Source organism: Paramacrobiotus metropolitanus, unplaced genomic scaffold, assembly GCF_019649055.1.
Source record: "Paramacrobiotus metropolitanus isolate TYO unplaced genomic scaffold, Prichtersi_v1.0 Parri_scaffold0000044, whole genome shotgun sequence".
Classification (NCBI taxonomy): Eukaryota; Metazoa; Tardigrada; class Eutardigrada; order Parachela; family Macrobiotidae; genus Paramacrobiotus; species Paramacrobiotus metropolitanus.
Genome location: NW_026570264.1, coordinates 460558 through 484498, shown reverse-complemented (window position 1 = coordinate 484498; position 23941 = coordinate 460558). Strand labels below are relative to the sequence as shown.

At 45.0% G+C, this 23941-nt stretch overlaps 3 protein-coding genes across 4 annotated transcripts; 1 reads left to right on the top strand and 2 right to left on the bottom strand.

Moving 5' to 3' along the window:
• The first annotated feature begins 1722 nt into the window (after positions 1-1722).
• On the top strand, positions 1723-2955 carry LOC129591120 (uncharacterized). The gene is made up of 2 exons (XM_055486653.1): positions 1723-2485; positions 2542-2955. Exons 1-2 carry the CDS (start codon positions 1760-1762, stop codon positions 2788-2790), a joined length of 975 nt encoding a protein of 324 aa, XP_055342628.1. The 5' UTR covers positions 1723-1759; the 3' UTR covers positions 2791-2955.
• Positions 2890-4683, bottom strand: LOC129591121 (uncharacterized protein F54H12.2-like). The gene is made up of 2 exons (XM_055486654.1): positions 4492-4683; positions 2890-3756 (listed from the first exon to the last, which is right to left on the bottom strand). Exons 1-2 carry the CDS (start codon positions 4681-4683, stop codon positions 3382-3384), a joined length of 567 nt encoding a protein of 188 aa, XP_055342629.1. The 3' UTR covers positions 2890-3381.
• Positions 4684-11776: 7093 nt separating this feature from the next.
• Positions 11777-15358, bottom strand: LOC129591115 (uncharacterized). 2 transcript variants are annotated; one of them, XM_055486646.1, is made up of 10 exons: positions 15113-15358; positions 14926-15038; positions 14611-14690; positions 14476-14542; positions 14301-14402; positions 14160-14239; positions 14029-14095; positions 13268-13970; positions 12919-13204; positions 11777-12521 (listed from the first exon to the last, which is right to left on the bottom strand). In XM_055486646.1, exons 3-10 carry the CDS (start codon positions 14677-14679, stop codon positions 11997-11999), a joined length of 1899 nt encoding a protein of 632 aa, XP_055342621.1. In that variant the 5' UTR covers positions 14680-14690; positions 14926-15038; positions 15113-15358; the 3' UTR covers positions 11777-11996. The 2 variants fall into 2 exon arrangements, with proteins under 2 accessions (XP_055342621.1, XP_055342622.1); XM_055486647.1 differs by lacking the exons at positions 14926-15038; positions 15113-15358 and adding an exon at positions 14798-14900.
• Between the last annotated feature and the right edge of the window lie 8583 nt (positions 15359-23941).

Genomic DNA, 23941 nt, shown 5'->3' with positions numbered 1-23941 from the left:
TGGATAAACCTGGATCACCAACGCCGCCGACTGGCAAATTCCTTGGCGACCTTACGGATGAGCTGCAGCCTGGTCAGTTCATTAGTCAGTTCGTCAGCCTGGGACCGAAGACGTACTCGTACAAGACCAACGATGGGAAGAGCGTTGTAAAGGTGAAAGGCTTCACGCTAAACGGGCACACCAGCGAGATCATCACCTTTGAGAAAATGGTGGACGTGTTGGAGAAGAAAACGGATTTTCTTGTTGCGGAATACCCTGACAGCATCCAGCGCGTTAAAAAATCTATGATTTTAAAACAAGTTGATCTGGCTAAACGGCTGAGTTTTACTTATGATAAACGTAGAATTGTTAATACTAATTGGAATACTCTGCCTTACGGGTACACCTCGCAGTAAATTGAAGGTCTGGTCAAATAAAGTCCGAAGCAAGCCGCGTTCATTTTATTGGTAACATTAACACCAGATCAATCATAGCCCATGTCAAATCGACTTCTGTCTTAGCACCTAAAAAGTTACATCGACCACTGGCGAATAAAATAGCCGTACATTCCGGCATCTTAATTCGTAAACCCAAAAAACGATCAGCGAAATATGGAACTTTAAGCTTCTTACTGACAGCATCGAGATCGAACCGCTGACCAAAGTCATGCGTGCCCACAATGTTGACCACCTTAAAGTCAGTGACACGACATACGTATCCGATTTTAGACAATAACCGTATAAAATATTCCAGAAGAGAACGCGATTCGACCAAATCCTTTCCGCCGTTCACGGTCACTTTACCGTTGACATACAGCTGACAATGCGCTTTAGGCGGTAGTATACGACGCAGGAGGAGCCCGGAAAAGGATCGAGGGGTGTATTGAGCCAATGGCAAGCGTTTTTCAATGTCATTCAAGTTCAGTTGGCAGTTCAGCTTTGCGGTGGCCACAACATTGGTGATCCGTACCATTCTTATGCAACCACAATCCGAAGATGAGAGCCTTTCGCTGGGTGGTTTGCGCCGCAGAAGTCAGTCGTCGAAACGTTGGACAATGATAGTCATCCAAGTTGATGACTTCCGGCAAGTACTTTTCCAGGAGGCGACACTTTTCCAACCCTTTGGCGTAGAAGGTAACGTCAGCTGGTCGTCCGGTTCTTTCAAAAATATCTTCAAACACTACCGCCGTCTGGTTGTAGCGATAGTCACCGTAGGTGTGCCAAATTAATCCATGAGAATGGCGCGCCTGCTTTTCCAAATCTTTCGCGCAATGAGAAGCACCGCGCGGTAGCGTAAAAGTATAAAGTCCCACTTCTCCTTTTTCAAGGCAGAAGAACGATAGCTGCTTCATGAACTTCTGTTGGTTAATCACAAACCAATCAGCATCAAGAACACACCTAAGAGCCATTTTTGAACTGAACCCACTGAACTTCATTAGCCGTACTCTTTTGTACTTTGGCGTGGATCCACGTTTGGACAAAATGCGTAGCTGAATGCTATGAAAAACGGGGTCAAAAAAGTCTTTTCGCGTACGTTCCGGTACAAAATTTCACTAAAACGCGCAGCAGAACGCTATGAAAAACTGGTGAAACATCCTTATTGCGCACGTACGAGTGCAAAGCTTTCCTGAAACTCACAGCAAGGTGCTGTGAAAAAACCTACTTACGAACTTTGCGCATGACGGACAACCCATAAAAAGCTCAAGCGAGTATAGATTGCTACGTTAGTTGTTAAGTATTTTTTTTCAATTTTCTCTAACAGCTTTCTCTGCATTAACACCATGGAGTTTATTCCCGATTTTATTTCGTCCGAGCGCACCATGTCCCCGAAGCCTTCAACCAGCGGAGCCGCCCGTGAGATTCCTGCTACGCCGCTGAAGCCACGAACATTTGCAAAGCGCCGCGCTCCGGAGATGGACGACGTCAAGCTGAACCTGGCCAAGAAGTTCAAAGAGGCAGAGGTCACCAAGCATCCCCGCCTTGCGTTCATCCATGAAGGTTCCAACGTGTACAAGATTGGTTTCGAGAAGTATGCGTACGCCCGCTTCCAGGACGGAGTCTCCGCCATCGTCATTGGTGAATGGAAGAAGCAGAGCGACGACACCTACCGCCGCACCCTAGAGAAGTCCATCACGGTCAAGAAACCCGGATTCATGCGTCTGTGTGCCCTGATTATGAGCGGTAAGGCCGACCTGGACAAGATTTCCCAGCTTAGCAGCGGTACCGACGGCAAGTTGACGCCCTTGTATGCCTTGGAAAGTGGACTGTACTTTGGATGGGGGCGCTACAACCGTGTCAACACGGCAACCGTCCGTCGTTATACACTTGGGAACAACGGGGACCTCATTCCGACTAAAGCGGGTGTGACCTTTGGACTCAAGACTTACGAAGGACTGAAGGAGCTGGTGGTGGACACGACGTTGCTGAAAGAGCTTTTTGCTGTGGACGAAGCCAACCACGTCCCAAAGACCTTAAAGTCCGCTCTGGCATACGACAAGTTGAAAGAAGTGAGTTCTCATTTCCCTGTTTTTGTACAGTGGTCCATGTGCATTGTTTTGTACAGGAAGTGGCTGAAGAATTCACGGAGCTCATCTACCAGATGCGTGGACGCAACGGCAAGATGGTGTGCGGAAGTGCCGACGATGACGAATGGGCTGCAGCTGAAAAAGCTATTCTGGAGTCGCGCTATGTGGAGGCTGTTCTGTTGGAAGCTGATCAAGTGTACATTGGGCAAGTTATTGGATTGGACGTTAAAGGGTATTTGGAACTTAATGCCCTGGAGTTTCGTGCCATGTTTGCTAAGCTCATTTAAGCGCTGTCCGTAATGTTTAGTTTTTTCTGTGTTCTCATTTGGGTCTTAATTCATTAAACGCGGTCAGTTTTTTTCTTTATTTTATTTCTGTAATGCGTTTACATATCTGACGGATAAATGCACCGTCAATCACTTTGGTATTTATGTCAAAAAATGAATTAACATACTGACAGACCATTTTGTCGTTGCTTGCTCGGTTATCGGTAAACAAATGCACAATATTGGTATAAGTCTCGCCGCTAACACGCCGAAGAATGAAAAACAAACAATACTGCCCACACACGGTAGAATATTCAGATTGAAATTGTTCGGACTGCTGTATAATCCGATTTGACGAAATCAAATGAGCAAAGTCTTTGGAATACGAATCCAGTTTCCTCCCAAACGAATCGAACACTTCCAAAATGCCATGTTCTCCTTGATAGAAAGCAATCCAGTGCGATCCGCCTTGGTCCGCTGGATCAATGTTGACCACCGCCGCTCCAGGGTAGGGCGAAAGTTCACTAGGCACTTCGTTGCTGGCGTAAACTCCACGTAGCACTGTCTTTGTAGCTGGATTTGACTGCAGTGCATTCAGGATCTGGTCGGTGTTCATGTTGAAAAGTCCGCAATCAACTGGCGATGCTGGTTTATTTCAATAATACTGTCGTACACCAACATGGCGACCATCATGACTGTTTTATCCAGAGGCTTCTCAAAGCTGACCGACACGCTTAAATTGCCTTGTTTCACCAAAGTGAGCGGTCCTCTTCCAGTATGTCCCGGTGTCAGGTCAAAGCCGAAGAATGTATAGCCATTGTTATAAGCGGTCCGATTGAAATTGACGCTGTTTTGAGGATGCGTTCGGTGGCCCAAGGTGTCCAGTAAGCCATCGTAGCACTCCAGCGACTGCGACCGTCCAAAGTCGGCAGTGTAAGGTTTTGTTGGATAGCTCTGACCGTCCACCTCCACACTGATCTGCGTGATGTTGAAATGTTGAAAGTTGAAGGGATTAGTCTTGAGGCTGCCGTGAAAATCATCGCTTTCCAGGAATCCGATAAACATTACTTTGGGAATCTGCCCGATTTGCAGGTTGCTCACCATGGTACTTTGGGTTTTTTGGGGAATATCCGACACCCGCATCACCACGCGCTCAATGTGATATTTGACAGTCTTTTTCAGCATCTCCGCGGCCACAGCCGTCATAAAGTCTGGTGCCGGAATGTATCGGCGGATGGACAAGCGCGCATTGCGAATGAATGGCTTGAACTGCTTGGTGGCATCGGTATCCCACGCTCGCAAACAAAATTCTGGCCGACTCATTACCAAGCGGATATTGATGGGCACGCCGGTGCACAGCGGTTTGCTTTGGTGAAACAGGTCCGAAAAGATTTTTCCAGAGAGTTGCACGTAGTTGCTGCCAGCAAACAAGGCCTTGCGATTAACTTCGCCTTTGTTGTCTTTTTCGTCATTCATCTTGGATGCATTGTCGGGGTAGAAAGCGGCTGATGTTAACTGGCTTTTTTGAGCATCTACCGAATAGCAGAGCGTCGAGTCCATGTATGCCCGATATGGATAAAACGTCGCGGCATCCGAAATCAGTCGATTGGCCACGGTAATGTGGCATCATGAAAACAGTGAGTGCAGAAAATTGTTGACGGGTGCCACATTGTCGGTATTGGTCATCAGCGCCCAATCAGCAATTCCTTTCTTTACTTTGATGCCAACCTCCAGTTCCAGAACCATATCCGCCAAGCTAAGCAGACCAGATGTGCTGGGCGGAATGTAGAAATTGATATCGCCCGCTGAGCCGTTATCTGTGAGAATCGTTGTTGGGTTCAGCTTTTCATGCTCGGTGCGCCAACGGTCGGTCAATGTGGCTGGTAGGGCAAAGAGCTGATTCTCCAATTGCATTGCCGGTTCGGAATTCTCCATCATGAGCAGGGCCATGGTTAAAAGTAATCCGGGATATTCGTCGGAGGAATGCGTTTAATGCGTTGTCGGTTGCGGACAACACGGCGTTTCTTACGGATACCACTTCCTTCTTGAGGTGCTAAGCGTTTACTGATGCTCTCTTTAGCTCTATCAGCGACCTCTTTAATGGCCCCGGTAGCAGCTTCTTGCAAATGGGGCGTGGCGGCATCCAACGCAGATTTGGCATGCGGTGCGGCCCGGCGAATTATAGGCTTGGCAAAAGACGATATTTTGGCGAACAAACTCTTGAGAATCTGTGGGAGGCCGGAACCGTTCTGCAGTGTGCCGCGGTATCGAATAAGGGCGCTTCCTCCTGTTTGGCTGACAAACACGTCGTCGTACCGCCGAGGATCAGGCACGTACTGTACAAACGGCATTTTCAATATAACCGCTGCGGGCGAAAGTGCAGCTTGACAAGCGATTTTCCTGTCTGGAACTTGGCTTCGTCTCCGAGATCGTTGGCAATAATCAGTTTAATGGTTTCAAAATGCTGCCGGAGAACAGGAACATAATGCGGAATGTCGAAACGTGCTTCAACAGTTTGATTCACTTCGCCTCTAATAGGTACGGCACGCAGAAATTGCGCCGCTGTGTCTCCGATCAAACTGTAGTCAGCCACGTCGCAGTAAACAAATAAGCTTTTTTTTCCCAGCAAAGTGTTGACAGGCCGGTCGGAAATGAACGTAGTTGCTTTCGGTGGCGGAGCTTTGTCCCAAAATGCTGAGTATTTAGCTCTTGCCTGACCTTGGGCGGTGTCAATGGATTCAGCAGAGACGTTCGGCTCGAATTGGTTCTGATCAAAACCCAGAATCTTTTGCAGGGTCAAAGATTCAGGCGGAAAGCTGACGGATACCCGGTCATTCCCAATGCTGAGTTTCACCTTATGATTGGTTGGCGTAAAGAACTGCACTTCAAACATTTTATTGTTCAGCAACGCACTCTTATCGTCAATCACTTTTCCGTCCAGTAAATACGTTTTTATGACAGGGGCCAGCGTGTTGATGGTTTGCAGAAGCAGCTCAGCGTTCTTGTAATTGCCCGGTGGCACAACAATGCTTTTTTGGGCAATGAGATATCTTGGGAAGTCGATAAATTCACCGTCTTTCTTCAAATAAAATTCTCGCACAACATCCAGTTGGATTTTCTGCTCAACGGGTAGTGTATAAAAAGAATTCAGATACTGCAGCTCCACCAGTGCCATTTCCACTTCCCTTTCAAGGTGATCGGATGTTTCAACTTGGTAGTCCAATTAGAAGGCGTGTTGGCAGGATCGCTAGCCATATCACTGGGCAGCGTTAGGTAGAATGGCGCACCTTCAAACATTTTTCATGTATCCACTGGTCGTGTTCCGGCCCGTATCCCAACCAACGCACTAGGACTTTTTTCCACGGCGCTTGACAATAAAATCCACAGTATGATCTTTGTCAGGAACGTTGCGCACCAGCGATAACTCGAATTCGTAAAACTTTCCGTCAATGGTGTTGTCTTGATAGTCTTTCAAAAGGTAGACCGGAACTGGGTGCGGAATGATTTGCTTGATAAAAAATATCTCCTCCTTAAATCGGTACGTGTATTCTTTTTCCACTTTGCCTTTCCGGATGGAAATACGCACCGCATCATCAACTTTGTACCGTGGTTTTTTTACTTTCACAGCCGGGTACATCTTGTTGTACACCAGCAACGAATTTTCCTGCTTGACATCGACGGGTCGCATTCCATGAGCGCTGTGCACCGAGTGATTGTACGAATGCACGAAATCCGACAATTTGTCAATGTACCGGGTGCTAACGCGGTAGCGAAATAGCCGGAAAATCCGTGATTTAATCGTTCGAATCACTCGTTCGGCCATGGCACATTTCACATCCTCGTTTTGCGAAGTAAAGAATTGCACGTCGTGTTCTTTGAGGTACGCCCGGACAGTTGCGTTTAACACTTCAGTACCCTTGTCGTATTGTAGCTTTTCTGGTCGACCCAATTCTTCAAAGGATTTCTGGAGAGCGTCACGTGTTTCTTCACCGGTCTTTGTCTTCAAGGCTTGGACGCTCAGCATTTTGGAGAAGCAGTCAATCACAAATAACAGATATTTAATGCCATCATTTTCCTTGAAGTATTTGGACAAATCGGCTAAATCAGCTTGGTACTGCTGCCGCAGATTGGTAACTATCACTGGATTGCGTGGAAATCGTTTCCGGCTTTCTTTGGTGACAGTGTATGCATCGATCTCTTGCAGCATCTCCTCGGCTTTCCGTTTGTTCGCTCTGGTCTTTAGTGTTCTTCGAAAGCGCTCGACGCCGCCAAAACTTCCGGGATGACGGGGGTCTAGGTATCTCTTCATCAAGAGATCCATCGTTGCAACAATTTGAAACACAGTTGATCTTGAAAAATCGGCACAACCGAATAACTGACGGCAAAAATCCAGACATTACGACAACGTTATCCAGTTAACTTTGCGTTTCATGCCTCCTTGCTGTTTACGTGACCGCAAGCGCGGAATGGGTATTGGTTCATCAGGCTTCTCTTTGGGTCGACTAGGTCGAGGTTTCTTTGGGGGTGATGGAGGTACTGGCGGTTGGTATTTAGGTGGTTCAACAGGATTTTCATCGGGCATCACTTTTTGTTTCAGAGCAAGGAAGCGTTCCAGTATACTAGATAGTTGACTGGCTTTCTCGTACTCGCTTATATCTTTTCGCTTTAGGGTTTCGGCAACTAAATTGTCTAATGAGACGACGGCTTTGGCTTCCGGAGGCTCGCGGTTGACTTGAATCTTCTCATGTAGTCGCTCCTCCATAACACGGCGAGGAACAATGAAATACTCATCCATTACCAATTAACGAGGTCAGTACACCGGCAATAACAGGTAGAATGGCACCCAAGAAACTGCCTTGCTGCAAAATCCGCTTTTTAGCTTTCATTGGGTACCGTCGCAGCGCTAACAGCTTTAATGCTTTGCGATGACGTTTGCACTTGTCGAGATCGGCGGACGACAGGCTGACGGTATTTTTGATGATGTTGACGGCAATCTCTTCCAAGGCTTTAAGCTGAGGTTTGTTGACAAATCCCATCAAGACGCGGCGCTGTTTTGGCTTCAGACCTTTTAAGGTAATTAAAAATGGGGCAAGGGCTTTCACGCGTTCCGACATGGTTTCGGTATATCGTTGGAATTGGCTTTAACAAATATCCGCATAGACTGTGTCGGAAGTGAGTGTGATCTCACCCTTAAATACTCCGGGCACATCGAACGCATATCAATAATAAGCGGTTCATACGGCTCGGATGTAACTTTGCGGTACGCCTCCGTCAGCTGATTGAGCCCAGTTTGGCGCGCGAGTAATTTAATTTGATTTATATCACGCACATTTTTGAATAAAACAAGATATTGGGAATTAAGCGTAATGTCTCTCATCGACTTTCCCTGCTTATAAAGGTTTTGCAACAGTAACACAACCGAAACGTTTTTATGATGAATGCCACGCGTGAACAGGTTTGAGCAGCGCACGTCTTTACAGATATCACTAGCCAGATCGTCAATAATCAACAACGTGTGCTGACTGGAATCAAAAAAATTCGGTGTTTCTAAAACCACCTCAATGCCTTTGACGAAATCAACAGAATCCTGCACTTCATCAAACGATTTTTGCCATTCACCATAACAGTACACAACTCGATCGGGAGACGGACAAATCATCTGCGCGCGGTTTTTAATTAAAGACAGCACAAACTGCGTTTTACCCGACATTGTCGGCCCACAAACACACATACCAAAGGGCGCTTGAAAGCGCGGGTGTTCTTTTAAAACGCTATACATGATAACAATGATGAAATAAAAAGAGATCCAATGTGCTTTAATACAAACAACACAAACTTTTACACTCAGGCTGCCGGGAACGGTGGACCTCCTCCGGATCGTCGCCTTTTTTCCAGTTGTCCACTACCAGTCTGCAGTATACGCACTCGGCTGTGTTCCCCCCATTCCATTGGAATCCAGCTGCAGCTAGTCGCACTGGATGGACGATCTCGGATTTCCAAGTATTCGGGTACTATGCCAAGCGCTCTTCGGTCGTTTTCATATCTTTGGGAGGTTGCAGAGCGTCCTCTTCGCAGCAGAAACATATGAAACCGTTGCTCGGGCCTTCCCGATCCCACAAATCTTTGACACGGTAACTGGTAGCGTTGGCTTTCTTCTCTAGGTCGCGAATCTGTTCAGTGGCATTCAGACCAAGACGACAGACAACCACAGGGCAATGAGGGCGGTAGCGGGCATGGTGAACGTCAACTTGTTCGTACGGTAGCAAATCCCTCAATCCCAGTCCGCAGTGGTAGCAGTGGATAAGGTTGGACCAGGTGTAGGAAAATCCCGCAGCAGCCATGTCATCCTTGGTCTGCGTGGTAAACAGCCAGTTCTTGACATGGTTAAAGCTGTTTAGACGGGCAAGGTAGTGCGCCATCCGAGGATTATTCGGAGCCATTTGTACTGTAAAAGAAAGTTCATCAAAGCACTGCCGTTGGGATCAACACAATCAAAACGCACATTCAGTTAGTACTCCTGCCAATATTGGTTCAGATCCCGAAGCTTCGCCGCGTACGCCGGTCGCAGGGCTTGCAAGTACCGACAGTCCGGATTGTATGTCGCGTGCTCCTTCCAGAAATCGTCACCCCAGTCGGCGGACGCCAGACGGTGACCGCAACAGAAACACTTGACGCAGAAACAACCCTGGTCGGGCACGTAGATGTAACCGGCTTCGGCCAACCGACGGGGAATACGGACGTGAGAATTAAACTTTTCAACTGGATATGTCAGCAAACGGCTTTCGACTGAGCTGTAGGCACATGTACCGTAAGACTCCATTGCATAAGAAACCTGAATACGAAAATTAAGATTCACTATGCCCGGATCAAGGATTTTATATCATCTCTGTGCAACGCATTTTAACTCTTTTTCACACGTTACTCCTGTGACAATTTTCTTTTCATACATTTAAGCCCACCCCCACAGCTCACTCATGTTGAATCGTGTTTACAAAAATCTTCAGCGATGGCTAACCTCCAAGCCATGATGCCGGACATGAATCGCCGTGAAAAGCGGCTGGAGAAAATTGTTGTCGCAGTTTTCTACTTTTTATTGTTTGCAATGTTTACGTTTTTCGTAATTTTGGATGCATTTGGAAAAGTACTCCAGACGGACCACTGGAACCAGACTGTCCGCAATATGACCACGGTAAGCCGAAACTGTTCATTGTTTTAAGAGAAACTAATGACTGTGCATTTTGCAGCATACTGGCGGGACGTGAAAGTCGACAACTTTCCAGAAGCAACTAGTTTAAGGTCATCTGCTGATATTTTATTGAGACTTTATGAATGCTTGTACTTGGAAAATACCCGAGGGGGTCCCCGAGGGGGTCGGTTGTTTAACAATAAAATGAGCGGCAAGCTGTCATGATTTATTCACATCTCTACTTTATGCAAAAATTGCTTCAATACTGTCGTTCGTAGATCCCATAACTGTCGCAAATTGTAATCTCTCAAAAAACTGGAATACTTGAACAAAATCCCATAGTAACAACCAGTAGGCAGTTGTTTAAGAAGCTGTTCTTTCACACGGAGTTGTAGATCCTGCTTCAAAAAGTCCGGCAGAAATAGCTGGATTTCGCGATTCAGTTCGACTATGTACTGGACCCAGAACCATATCGGCAATTCTGCAAAAACACGGAGATAAACATAATCAATAAGCAAAATCGTACATAACTCACCCGCCGAGCCGCGGTTCATGACCGACACAAAGCTGCTCAGTAGTGTAAGAAGCTTGTCGGGAGTCGCAAGCCGAAAGTTCTTGAAGACTTCCATGCGGATAGTGCGAAAGCAGTTGGCAGCGATCTCGATGCAGAATGTAACTTCTTTCTTTCCGGTGAGTTGTTTTCTGAAGCCCCCGCGCAAAGGTTTTCCGAGGACGTCCCACTGAAAGTCTGAAGATGGGCGCTTCTCCTGAACGGGATTCGGTGATGGATTTCGCGAATCAATTTTGCTCTGGTAGGACAGCATGTACTCCAAAAACGCTACGAATTGATCGCTGCTGATCTCCACGTTATCTCGGGGCGTTTCCAGGCGTACAGTGTGCGCTTCGTTTCGGTTGTCTCTCACAATATGCAGCAGCGAGGTCTTCCCAAACAGCATAGCACCCGCTACACTCACTCCCTCTACAAGACAATTAACTAGAGTAATAATCTCTACCGCGACGAGAAAACTAGACAAAACGGATCTGTCGTTATAGCAGCAAGACAAAACGTGTTTACGTACCGTCAGCAACAGGTGCTTCATTTGATGTTGGTCCCAATATGGCAAACAACTGATCCCACTGCATCCCGCTACCGACATCGGCGGCTGCTGCAGCAAACCCGGTCTGCAAGACTTCCACAGATTCCGGTAAATCATTAGTACCTGGAGAGCTTTCCGCGTTTTCAGCTAGTTCCGCGAACATTCGCTGCATGTCGAACGCATATTGCTGATCCGCATCTACGGGACTGTGATCAGATCTAGCTTCTGCCGTAAGAACGCTGTCGAGATCAAAATCGAAAAACGGTGGAAATTCAAATTCCTCCATAATTAACAAAAAAGATTCTGCAGGCAAGATGTAAAATGAATGATAGGAGCAAGATTCGATAACCGTTTCTCAAGATAGTGCATGGTGGGAGATGGATGGCGCTAGCTCCACCCACTTACCTGATCTGCTATTGTCTCGTTACGTCACATTAGTGACGGGCGCAATATCGAATTTAAAAGAGCGGGAGCGCCAACACCGCAATTTTATAGCGGAGTATAAGCACGAATACTTCATGGAATCTGATGAAGATTTGTTGTACAGTGATTCACAAATTATAACAGTATTTAAAACAACAGATACTTCATAATTAATTGGCGTATTATTGTTGTTAGTTGAAAAACATTTGAATTGTATCAATTTTCCTACGAAATTTCGTTATCTGGTTTTTCTGAATTACTACAGATGCACACTTTCCAAAAACCGAATTGACCTGTTGTTCTCTCACTTGAATTTCTGCTATTAACTTTTTGAAGCAAAACAACCAAGTCCAGCTTGTCAATCTGTACGAAAAAACAACGCTCTTAACCAAAGCCAAAAAAACACAAAACCAGAAATTATTTCGCTGCGCATAAGGCAACCAAAAAAACGAAAAAGTAAGTTGTCAAAGCTATACAAACACAATTACGGCCGTCATTTGTATTCATTCACACTGATCGTCTCACTTCTTTCCCCGACGACCACGGCCAGTGTTTTCACTTTGATCACCTTTCTTTCCGCCCCGACCTCTTCCCTGGCCCATCTCGTCGTCGTCCGTCCCGTCCACTTCGCCTTCTCCGGCGGCTTCAAGAGCTAACTGACGGCGCGACTCCTCACCCTCCTGTTTGTCGTCCTTGTGCAACCAGACATGGATCAGATGAGCCAGCGGTGGCCATTCTCGTGTCCCGGGATTGACAAGGTTATTGTACTCGTCCTTATAAGCATAAGAAAAAGGAACTTTGTCCATTGGAATTTTACCGGCAAGGTAAAACTTGCGATAGATAGGGTGGAGCCGGAATGCCTCGCACGGATACTGCATACTGTCCGGTTTCTTCTCTCCGGCCAGGTGCCGAACCATGTTGTCGGCGTGGCCGCTCGTGCCTGAAACGTACGGACAGAATGGGCAAGTGAAATACCGGTTCCCGTGGTGTTTATTGCTTCCGTGGTCGGCGTTGTGCTCTTTTTGAGCTTTGGCCAGCTCAGCAATCTGTAAAAAAAAACATGAATTTAAAAAGTCAACATTACGAGCGGGAACGGCTCCGTGGACCGGACCACAGACGCTACCGAGGGGGTCCCCGAGGGGGTTTACGTAAATCGCACCGTGGGCCGGACAACGGACACGACCAAGGGGATCCCCGAGACGGTTTACGGATATCGTACCGTGGGCCGGACCACGGACACTACCGAGGGGGTCCCCGAGGGGGTTTACGGATATCGTACTGTGGGCCGGACCACGGACACTACCGAGGGGGTCCTCGAGGGGGTTTACGGATATCGTACTGTGGGCCGGACCACGGCCGCTACCGAGGGGGTACCCGAGGGGGTCCAGGGAAATCGCTTCATGGACTGGACTACGGACGCTTCTAATGCCAAATAATACTCACCGCAGCATAACCAGTTCCTTCCCGACGGAGATCCACCAGATCTTCGAGTCGGGCTGTTGATTCCTCAAAAAACACTTGATCCGTGCTGATGTCTTCCCAGTCCATTAGACCGTCCGTAAATCTGGCTACTGGGAGTCGCTTTCCGTTGACCTTTATCGTTTTGATGGAGTCCACGGGATACTCACCGTCAGGAGCGCGGGCACATCCCACAAGACGGGTCCGCGACGGTGATCCGTAAGATGGGCCTGCGACGGAAGCCCGAGAATGGACCGAACCGCAATTTGACCTAACAAACAAGGCGTGCACAAAAATTATGGTATCAATATAATCAGACGGATTTTTTATATACTCATTCGCATCCGACGTGCCCCGTGCTTTGCGCGTTCGACTGGCTACAGAGTCCGACGGCGACCGACTGCGCTGCATCGATGGCGGCGGCGACAGATTCATACCAGCCGATTGACCGCGTTCGCTGCGGATGGAACGTGTAGTGGACGTGGCCCTCGGCGAAGACCGGCGATTGCGGCTGCGAGACGGCGCAATTGGTGGCTGCATGGCACCAGCAGCTTGGCTGCGTCGGCTGCCACCTGAACCTGTAGCAGACGTGGCATCTGGCATTAGGCGACGACTGCGGCGGCATGGAGCTGTTGGCGGTGGCTTCATGACGATGACAGGACGGCCGAACGTGCTCGCAGTTGAACCGGCGGCTGACACGGCTGCAGAAGGCGAACGATGGCTTCGACGGTGTGGTGGTGATGGCCGAGGCGAATGATTGACGGTAGCAGCTTGACTGCGCTTGCTCGATACAGAGGCCGCGCTTGACAGAGCTGACGTGGAGGGCTGACGAGAGGTTCCGCGAGACGGGGGCACCAGTGGGATTTGAAGAGGGCCGCGCGCGGCCGAACCCGAGCTCCCGCAAGTAGTAGCTGGCTGATTAAACGATGCAGTCAAAGGGCGTCCCTCCGCGGTAGGATGCGCGATGATAATCATACTTTCCGTCAGTGGTGTTTCTGCCAGAAGTTTTTCATCCGAATGCTCATTGTAGATTTTACCTACAAAGTTATCACAAAAATTGGCATCTTTCATATCTTTTAAGTTACGTTAATTTACCGTCGATCTCCAGAGCTTTTACTGGAACCTTCGCTCTCTTTGAGACTGCGGTACGGATGGAGGCCATCTGGAACAAACACATTCCGTAAATCGCCAATACGCTCAACAACATTCATAAATTCGCAAATTACCGAATTCCCAAGAGCTAGCTCCATTGGAAAGCTCATTCTTCCAGGTGTATGTGGAACGCCAATCTTAACATTCATTTTCCCTGATAGATAAGAAATGAGTTGATTAGAAGTTTTGTACTAATTTAGTAACATAGGATATACCACGCAGGCCGGACGCGGTCGGAAAAGCCAGAACGACACTGTCGTCATCGAGATCCGTCTCCCCGACCACGAACTCTTTCGAATTCTCATTGTATGTCCTGCCTGTAAACAGACAAAGCACAAAACCATATGGAAAACGCATCTGAATGCTTTTTTACGACATCGTGTTCCTTACCGTCGATGTCTATCGATTTAATTGGGATTTTAGCTTGTTCTGAGATCTTATCCCGTAATTCTTCCAACTGCAACAAAATTTATTAAACTTCTTAATTAAGTGAGAACAAACCTAAGAAAAAGCTGTACGTCATACCGAGTCTGACTTATAGGTTTCCACCAACACATTGGTTTTCAGACAAAGCAGACCGACTCGGATTTCCATGACACCTATATCTGAAAAATGGAAAACATTTGCCTTTACATTCAGTCTATGAACGAAATGCAATTACGTTCATAGCTTAATACCACATGTGCCCTGTTTAGGGCAACACACCGATTACCGATGCGTTGATCAGAACTATCGCGACCCACGGAAATAACATCAACAACACGTCGCCTACACGACTGCACAACGCCGTAGTGCCTTCAGTGCCTCACCACGACACACCTGCAACTTCAGACCGCTTACCAAATTCAGCCAAATTGACTGCGACGAAGAACCAGGACGACCAGGTCGATACGAGGAGGCGATTGTGAAGGAGAAGTGCAGTTGCGCTGTCCGCACAGATAACAGCGATGTCACTAAAACAACAGTGCAGAAAATCACGGTGCTGAGACTGCGTCGTCAGTAAACAGAAGAGTACTGCGGTACAAACAAGAACAAACACGTTGCAGCTGTCAGCACTGGTGATTGGAGAACGCAGTTCCACGCAAAGCACACAGCAACACTGCTGTTGTATCAAAATGGGAAAACACTTCCAGCAACACAGCACTGCACTTCAGCTATTTCCACAGAAGATTCTGCTGATAGTAATAATGCAGAAGACAGTATAGAAGAGCAGAATTTTTAAAACCACAAAATCACTACAAACAGCTAATTTACAGACTGTAAATTTTGTCACACGAAGAACCACGCTGAAATCATCAGTGAAGGACCAGTCACACTGTGGAACAATTTAATTTTCAAGATTTCATTATTTACGGCAGTCAATATCGTAACTGCCACCCGCACCCCCCTGTATATGGGCGGTCGCCCATAGACTTTGGTCCGTTTGAATGGGCTACAGTCCTGCATATAAGCACCGTTTCTTATGGGCCGTAGTCCGTAGTGCTGCTGGCAGGAGGTGAACGCATGCGTCTATGGAGAGAGCCAGCTAATGAGCCAAGTCGCTTGATGCGCTTCTCGTCTATCTTTGCTAAAATTTTTAAAATGCATGGTTTAACGGGAAGATAAAAAGCGTCGGTTGGCATGCAGGCACAGCGATAGATAAACATGCATAACTGCATCCTCCTTTTTGCCGAAGCAGTAGCGGCAAGCAGTGACGGAATCAACTAACACTCACAAAGAGCTTGAATGCTTCCATTGATGTCATTGTTAGATCAATCGACACCGACGGGTTGGCTCGGCAGATGGGTGGATGCGATGTCATTAAAAATCCAATATCTACCAATCCATTTTTCTGCCAGTTACGCATGCAAGCATTTTAAAGGTAATCCAAATAGGTAAATCGGCTGATACCTCTGACCGCAAGTCAGTTTTTGTGAAGCTTCTTATGATGCTTATATGCAAACTGAAAGAATGGCTTTTACAGAAACGATTGATGGCATTTACAAAAAGGTTGATGACCTTTACAGAAGTGTTGATGACTTTTTCAGAAAGGTTCAAGACCATTACAGAAAGGTTGATGACCTTTGCAGGAAGGTTGATGACCTTTACAAAAAGGTCGATGACCTTTGCAGAAAGGTTGATGAACTTTCTAGAAGGTTGATAAACTTTGCAGAATGGTTGATGATCTTTAAAGAAAGGTTTGTGACTTCCGACAGACAGGTGGACTACCATAACAACCCTCACTCAAACTAGGAGTGCAATGACGCCCACATTTGAGTCTCCCTTAATATTCCGAACGCAGTAGTGTTCATAATTTTTTAGTTATAAAGCACAAATGTTGGGAAAATGGTTACGGATAAAGTGCGCAAATAGCGGACACGACAACCAAATAAAGACATCGGCGACTTCCGCCTTAAGTTCGAAGTGTTGCGCTCTGATGTGCCAATACCTTATTCGTTACGTCTTTCTATAAGCACAGCTGAACATTTAGCAAAAGACAGTCCCTACAGCATGGCTTCGGCTACTTTGAGCGCATGTTATTATGACGCAAAGTGATTTCATGCGGACGGACTGTCTCCAACTGCACACCATGGCCCCATTTTTAAACAATAGATGCCGAAAAGAAAATGCTAAGAAATAAGAAGTTAATGTTGAGAAAGCTTAGACAGCCAAACAGCAAGCAGAAAGATAAAATTAATAAATATTTTGTTGAGCAGCTGTGAGGATAACTTTCGCCAAAAAGGTGCAAAACTTCTGCAGAATGTTTGATGACCTTCAGGAAAGGTTGATCAGAAAGGGTGATGACCTTTAGAAAAGGTTGATCAGCAAGGTTGATAACCTTCATTGAGCGTCAACCATCAACCCGTCAACCTTCCTGCCGGCTACATGCGGTCACAGTTATCACGCCGCTCGGTTAACACTATGTCGACTATGTTCGTGGTACGTATTTTGCGTCTGCATGGTCATCTACCTTGCCGCCGGCGGTATCCATCGATCACTTCGAAGCCATTGTGTGCGAAAACCGTAATTTTGCGGAACTGATTGGTTTATTTTTTATTTACCACACTAGGTCTGCGTGCTCGATTGCGTTGACAGGCCTAATAATGGCACCCAAAGCGCCAGACGTACTGCTGATCACAGAACCTGCCAATGGTCCTGTGAAAAGTTGGGTACTTTGATATGACTACTACTCCAAAGTGTGAATCATTATTTCTAATGCTCATCGCACACAAATATTTGCCCGTGTTGGTCTAGTCGACATATGTCTTAACCGAACGGCGCAATAATTGTGTCAAACAATGAACTATAATCAGCACAGTAGAATCAGTGGACACAGCCCGCAAAAAGTTTATGACCTTTGCAAAAAGGCTGATGATTTTTGAAGAAATGTTGATGACCTTTAGGAAAGGTTGATGACCTTTAAGAAAGGTTGATGGCCTTTAAGAAAGGTTGATGACCTTTAAGAAAGGTTAATGACTTTTGCAGAAAAGTGGACGGCAGTCACCCGCAACCGCATAGAATTTATTTATAATCGGCTGGAAGTGTTCATTGAAAATGCTTTCACCTTTTCGCCGAAGGTCGGCATGTTAACTTATATATTGTTCACGATTTTTTTAAATATTACTCACCTTTTCTGCGGATCTCTGGTAGAACGGTGCATGAGTTGGTTACCATTCTGCCAAAGGTGATCTACGTTTTACTTAACAGCTTACCATTCTACCGGAGCAATCTTTTTTTGCATAGTTGCTTTGTCTTTCAAATTTCCTTCATCACAGACTGTGATGGTGGGACTAATTCTATAGTACAAGAAAGGAAAAATTGTGATTTCGCTACTACATGCAGCGCTGGGAATACAAAACATGTCCTGTTAAATTACACCAAAGTTAATTAACTGCTCAAAATTCTGAACTTAATTAAAGGTAATAAAGTTTGCAGTCCATTCCGTTCACAACTGTGCTTTAGGCTCACAACCATTTACAGTACATTTGACTACGTTCATTACGTTTTGGTTTCTTTGCTCCGCATTTTTTCTCATGATAAAAATTTTCGAAATGCTTCCGATCCCATAATTTATTCTAATAAGAAAAAAATTATTATGAAACCTAAGCATAACAGTGTACACACTAATGATCTCCAGATTTTACACTCACAGATTTGTTCCAAAGAAGCACTACGATTTGTAAACAAGCAGGTATTGCGGAAAGGAAAAATTGTATTGCGGAAAGGAAAAACTGTAAAATTGGAAACTAAGTAAACAAGCGAAGTTAATTCTGATGGCAACTGGCCAGTAAAAGCGGGTGAATGAAGTGAGAGGTGGTACTGCACGCCGTGAGGTATTAACATAATGGCCAAGCAAAGGTTTTGAAATTTTAAAATTTAACTGAAGGCACTACGAATACTGAAAAATACTGAAAGTACTGAAGAGTACTGGAAGGCATAAGACACAAGATGGTCACTTGCGCGCGGCTGTTTTCTGATATTTACTTCACTACACGTCACTAAGGTTTAATGTATATCTTAGTGCGGGTAAATATTTCAATAGTGATGATTGTTTTCGTAGCGTGCAATACATTATCATGACGAATTTATTGATGACATTACATATTTCTTATGGGAATCATTAAAAATTTTTGACCTGATCTAATCTAATTTTATTACTTAATCATAATATCATGGTGACTGAAATGCAGAAAATGATAGCTTTGCATCACTGGTGAGCTAATCCCTCATTTTGAAAGCCGATATTTGACAGACAAAAGGAAATTCGGTTCGGCGAAAAGTTAGATGACCTTTAGGGAAAGGTTGATGGAAAGGTTGATGGAAAGGTTGATAACCTTTAGAAAAAGGTTGATGACCTTTAGAGAAAGGTTGATGGAAAGGTTGATGACCTCTAAAAAAAGGTTGATGACCTTTAGAGAAAGGTTGATGGAAAGGTTGATGACCTTCATTGAGCGTCAACCATCAACCCGTCAACCTTCCTGCCGGCTACAACCGCACATTGAAATACAATGAGCACAATAGGATCAATGGGCACCGCCGGCAGAAAGGTGGATGACCTTTACAGAAAGGTTGATGACATTTACCTAAAGGTTGATGACCTTTAGAAAAAGGTTGATAACCTTTAGAGAAAGGTTGATGACCTTTATAGAAAAGTTGATTACCTTTGTAGATAGTTGGTGACAAGCCAATATTACATCTGAATTCCCCCATTATATTTTTTCCGTTATCATTGATGTTGTGATTTGACGGTGTTATTCTCTTAAGATAAAGGCTTTGGGCAGGGATACCCTATCCATCGATCAACAACCCTGTGCAATTAATTGAAACCGCCATTGAGGTGCATGGCACTGTACGGAGCACTCAACGGAAGCGCACATCTGACTTCTGGGTTCTTTAAAATTTCGTTTTTTTTCTCTCGCACGATGTGATACGACACCTTTCAAGAAACGGAAATTTGCATTCAAAAATGTTTTCTGTTTTTAAAAATCTATATTTGGTGATTTTTAAATGTTTTTGTATTAAGAGGAGCTTCTGAAGTCGATCACCATAATACGTGCTTGTACGGTATCCGCCATCCCCATACGCTCGCACGTAACTATAATGCATGTTTGCGTGTGATCTGCGATCTTGCCATGCCGATGCGCAGGCTTCTGTATGTGCTGTGGCTGGCAGTAACAACTAGCCGAATAAATTTTCGAACAATAACTAGACGAATTTTAATTAGCAGAATAGTTTTCGAATCAGCTAGCCGAATAAAGCAATCGCAAAGTAGGGCTGTGTTTTTGTCCCGTTACTATTATATGTGCCCTGACCTGTGTCCTTGAGACCGCTGCTTTAAAGAAAACATGATGGCTTTTTGAGAAAGGTAAAAGATTTTCGGCTGAAAGATTGTTGGTCATTAGAAAAGGTTGACGGCCGTCAACCTGGGAAACATAAATACTAAGCTGATCATACTAGTATTTATGTTTCCCATTTGATGACCTTTTTTTGCAAAATCTGAAATGAATCGGTCCATAATGAGACTTTTGGTAACCAGAATGCATTTAAAATTTTTGGAATTTTCTAGCGGTCATAACTCTCGAACCGGATGTGGCATGCACAAACGGTCTTCACGCCTACTACCTATGCATACATATTACATGGCTGCAGAATGCCATAAAACAAAGGAGCTTCGTGATGAGTGTCTAAAACAAGCTGTATTTTCTCCCTTTTCTCTCTCCTCCTCTCTCCGGACATTCTCTCGAGAGAGATTTTCTGCTTGGATAATAAGAATGGTATTTTCTACTTGCACAGATGCATACTTGTGTAGAGTACATAGGTTGATCAATGTGGACTTAATCTGCCGATACTTTCGAATTTATTTTGATCGCGTGACGTATTTATTTTGCGCTTAAGCATAATAAAATGCTCTCTTGGGTAAATTCGTTTCTTTGAATATTTCTAAAACAGATGGTTTACCGGTGGGCGGTTGCAACCGCTTCGAGAGTTTTGTAATGTCTGGATGCGTTGGGAATTTTATACTAAACATTTTTTTTCCTGTAACGTAGTGTCCTTGAATACCCATTTTTATGGTTTTCGCCAACAACATACAATTGCAGATGCACAGAAAGGAACTGCCGTATATGCACTTCTTCGAGAAAACATTATTGACGTTCAAGCGTGCATTTTTTCATTGCGAGGAAAATAGATCTCTGTCGTTAAATAACGCGATTACATGATGAAAAAGCAAATCTACCTCTGTCTCGTTCTCAAATAAAACGGTTATCAGTGGACTTTGTGATCCTTGGGAACCTTGGGTGCTCCTTTCTGAAAGGCGTTGGTCTCCTTCGAGCATTGATAATAGCAGTCCAACTCCCAATAGATGCTCGTTTTTATGCCACTCCTGATGGTGCAGTCATCCACTTGCCAGATGTATTCGCTATAGTTGGCCCATTTCATTACCGGAAGATCACGCCAGAATTCAGGAACATCAAACGCCCAGTCAACGTCCTCGGCTCTGGCACGCGACGGTCCTCCAAGAATGTTCTTCTCAAGGCAGCCGAGGTCCGCTCGTTCCACCAAAATCATGAAGGGATCAGTCAAGCATATCATTTCATCGCCCCAGCGTTTAGTGCAATATTGACCGCCTGCAAAAGAAATATCGAATGTCAACAGCGAACGAGTAAATTATTGTCAATAATGCCAGATTACAGTATGTAGGTGCGCGCCACTTTAAAATCGCAGTTGCCACTTCAAAATCGCATCTTGCATGTAACGCGTATACAGGTTGACGGAGCGGGCAGTAGTATGGAGGTTGGCATAACTCGTAAATATGTACATTTTACTGCATTTTGTTCGTTAGATATTACGGGAAAAGGTTGCAAATGCAAAAACAGGTTTACTTTGGGCTTTAATGTTGACTGCACGGTGTAGGAATTCCGATAATCTGCGTGAACTCGAACTTACTGATATCATAACCCGTTTAAAGCACACCGACACGGAAAACGTTTTAGAAGAACGGATAAAGATGAAATGCCGTTGAATGAAGATATCTGTACATTGGATGATTGGTTAAAGCTGCCATACCATACGGGATCGTTAAAAATTAAAATTAAGGATACAGATTTTAGAAATAACCATCACTCTCCAATTTCCATCTCTGCATAATTACAAGTCAGTGCCAAACTGCCAGTCACCATTAACCAGGGGCTATTCGAGACCCCCATCGACCATGTACTATTTTTTTAAGCCATATCTGACCACGTATTAATGATCAGCGAATTTTCTGATCTAGAAAATGTTTTTAAAAATTGTTTTCGGAACAAAAAAATTCTGACTTTTGGCTTTAAAAAATAGTACATTGTCGATGGGGGTCTCGAAAAGCCCCTGCCATTAACTGATTCCGGCATTCAAAGTAGGTCACGTACTGAGGTATTATGAAGTATTTACGAAAGATTATCTTTCCTGCAGACCTTATGCGACAGATGTTTTCCTTGGATTATGCTCGCCCGTGTGCATAAATAATATTATCTGAATAATAAGGCGGATACTTCTAGATTTATTAAATAGACACTTAAACAGACATTATTAAATGGATGCTTCCGGATTTATTAAATAGGCACATTTATTAAATAAACACTTATTAAATAGACACTTGCCGGAGACGTGGCATTCCGGGCACGGCGTTGTCGTTGTTGTTGTGGTGGTTGTCGTAGTTGTTGTTTTCTTAGTGGGTCCAGCCAAGATTCGCGTCAGTTCAGCCGCAAACTGTAACAGAAACGATTGAGATTTTGTCAAAGCTTCGGGTTTCATTACTCCTGATGGACATATCCATTAGGGTTTGAAATTAATTTTTTCGCGCTTTCTGAAATTGACTATGAATACAATGGTGAAGGCCAATAAGCGAAACTCACCCCGGCTTCTACATACGGATTTGCCGAATTAAAGGTTAATATTGGACTTTGACGCTCGTATCCCACTGGAACATCGGCGAGCAGGCTTTTTTTCATGATAAGTAAAACCAAACAAATTAGGAAATTCATGATGCATAAAAACACTGAACGCCTCTTATATAATATTAATATTACGTGTTTGGCGTTTGCAACCAAACCAAAATAATCAAATAACAAATTGTAGTCTATGTTAATCCGGCTATACTGCAATGGCATTTGAGAACATTTAAATACTGCATGCTTTTCGCGGACTCAGCTTAAACTTGTAGATTCTTGAAGAAATGGTGGTGGTACTAACGTTTCAGCAAATTTGGTACTGGACCACTTGAACAGCATTTCACACAATATCGGGTACGAGGACATTTGGGTGCTGTGAACATACCCTGCACGATTAGGCTGCGATGAACAGCTGGTTAGCCGTAGCTCGCAACGCTACTGATATCACAGTCTGAATGCAAACGGCTATAAATTCAGCCGGCTGTTCATCGCAGCCTAATCGTGCAGGGTATGTTCACAGCACCCGAATGTCCTCGTATTCTCCAAACTGCCGTTTTACAAAGAGCGACCGGCACGTTCTTGCTTGGTCAGCTACCACGAAGAGTCAGGAGTAGGGACAGTTCTCGAGAAAACACTCGTGACAGCACACTTTACCGCGTATACCGCAAATATCGAATTTTTGGATCTCCCGTAATAAGCGCATCCTTTCATGTTGAAAATAAGGGCACACCCACAAAATGACGCCCCACTTCGGAAATAAGCGCACCTGCTCCATGGACATTCGAGTATTTTTTTGCCGCCAGTGCGCAAACTCGGCATTACGATAATCGAACGTGTTTGCTTTTATTTAGCCGCTTATCCTGACTGTACTGAAATCGCCTAATTTGCACAAAATTTGTTCGCTGTAAACGTTGATGTTTCTGACCAAAGACTCGTTTTCTGGCAAGAATATTTGGAAGCAGTCCACAATGGCTGGGTATGCACAGACCAATACAGATGGTGGAAACCCATTTTTTTTGAAACATGGATAGGGCTTTCTTCTATAGAACTGCAACATCCTCCACGAGTTTATCCCCCAAATTTTAGGTGTTGCTATCTGTACTTGGAATTTTTGCTTTTTTTTAATTTCCATTTGTGGAGTAATAACCAAGCGTTAGCATGTTTTCGCCCGAGTGAAGACTGCAGAACGCGGTCTTATTAAAGTGAATGAGTCAGGCGTTCCGAAGGTATATATATAATATAGGGGTTTGTCTGGTGGGTGCAGACTTATCTTGATGAGCCGATGCAGCGAAATTCCTTCTTACGGTCAGGTCATGTGCCCGTTATCACAGTCACGCTGTCGCAGGGCAGCTGCATGCCGGGCTTAACTGGTTGCCGGAATAATTATTATTCATGAACTCCACTGTGTCTGTATGCCTTGAGGGTATACATACACTGTACATACACAG

Coding starts and splice junctions, on each gene's coding strand:
- LOC129591115 (XM_055486646.1), bottom strand. CDS start 14,679: ATGGAAATCCGAGTCGGTCTGCTTTGTCTGAAAACCAATGTGTTGGTG. Junction 14,240..14,300: donor GACCGCGTCCGGCCTGCGTG/GTATATCCTATG, acceptor CTTATCTATCAG/GGAAAATGAATGTTAAGATT. Junction 13,971..14,028: donor AAAAGCTCTGGAGATCGACG/GTAAATTAACGT, acceptor ATAACTTTGTAG/GTAAAATCTACAATGAGCAT.
- LOC129591120 (XM_055486653.1), top strand. CDS start 1,760: ATGGAGTTTATTCCCGATTTTATTTCGTCCGAGCGCACCATGTCCCCG. Junction 2,486..2,541: donor CATACGACAAGTTGAAAGAA/GTGAGTTCTCAT, acceptor TGTTTTGTACAG/GAAGTGGCTGAAGAATTCAC.
- LOC129591121 (XM_055486654.1), bottom strand. CDS start 4,683: ATGCAATTGGAGAATCAGCTCTTTGCCCTACCAGCCACATTGACCGAC. Junction 3,757..4,491: donor TTCTGGAACTGGAGGTTGGC/ATCAAAGTAAAG, acceptor CAACATTTCAAC/ATCACGCAGATCAGTGTGGA.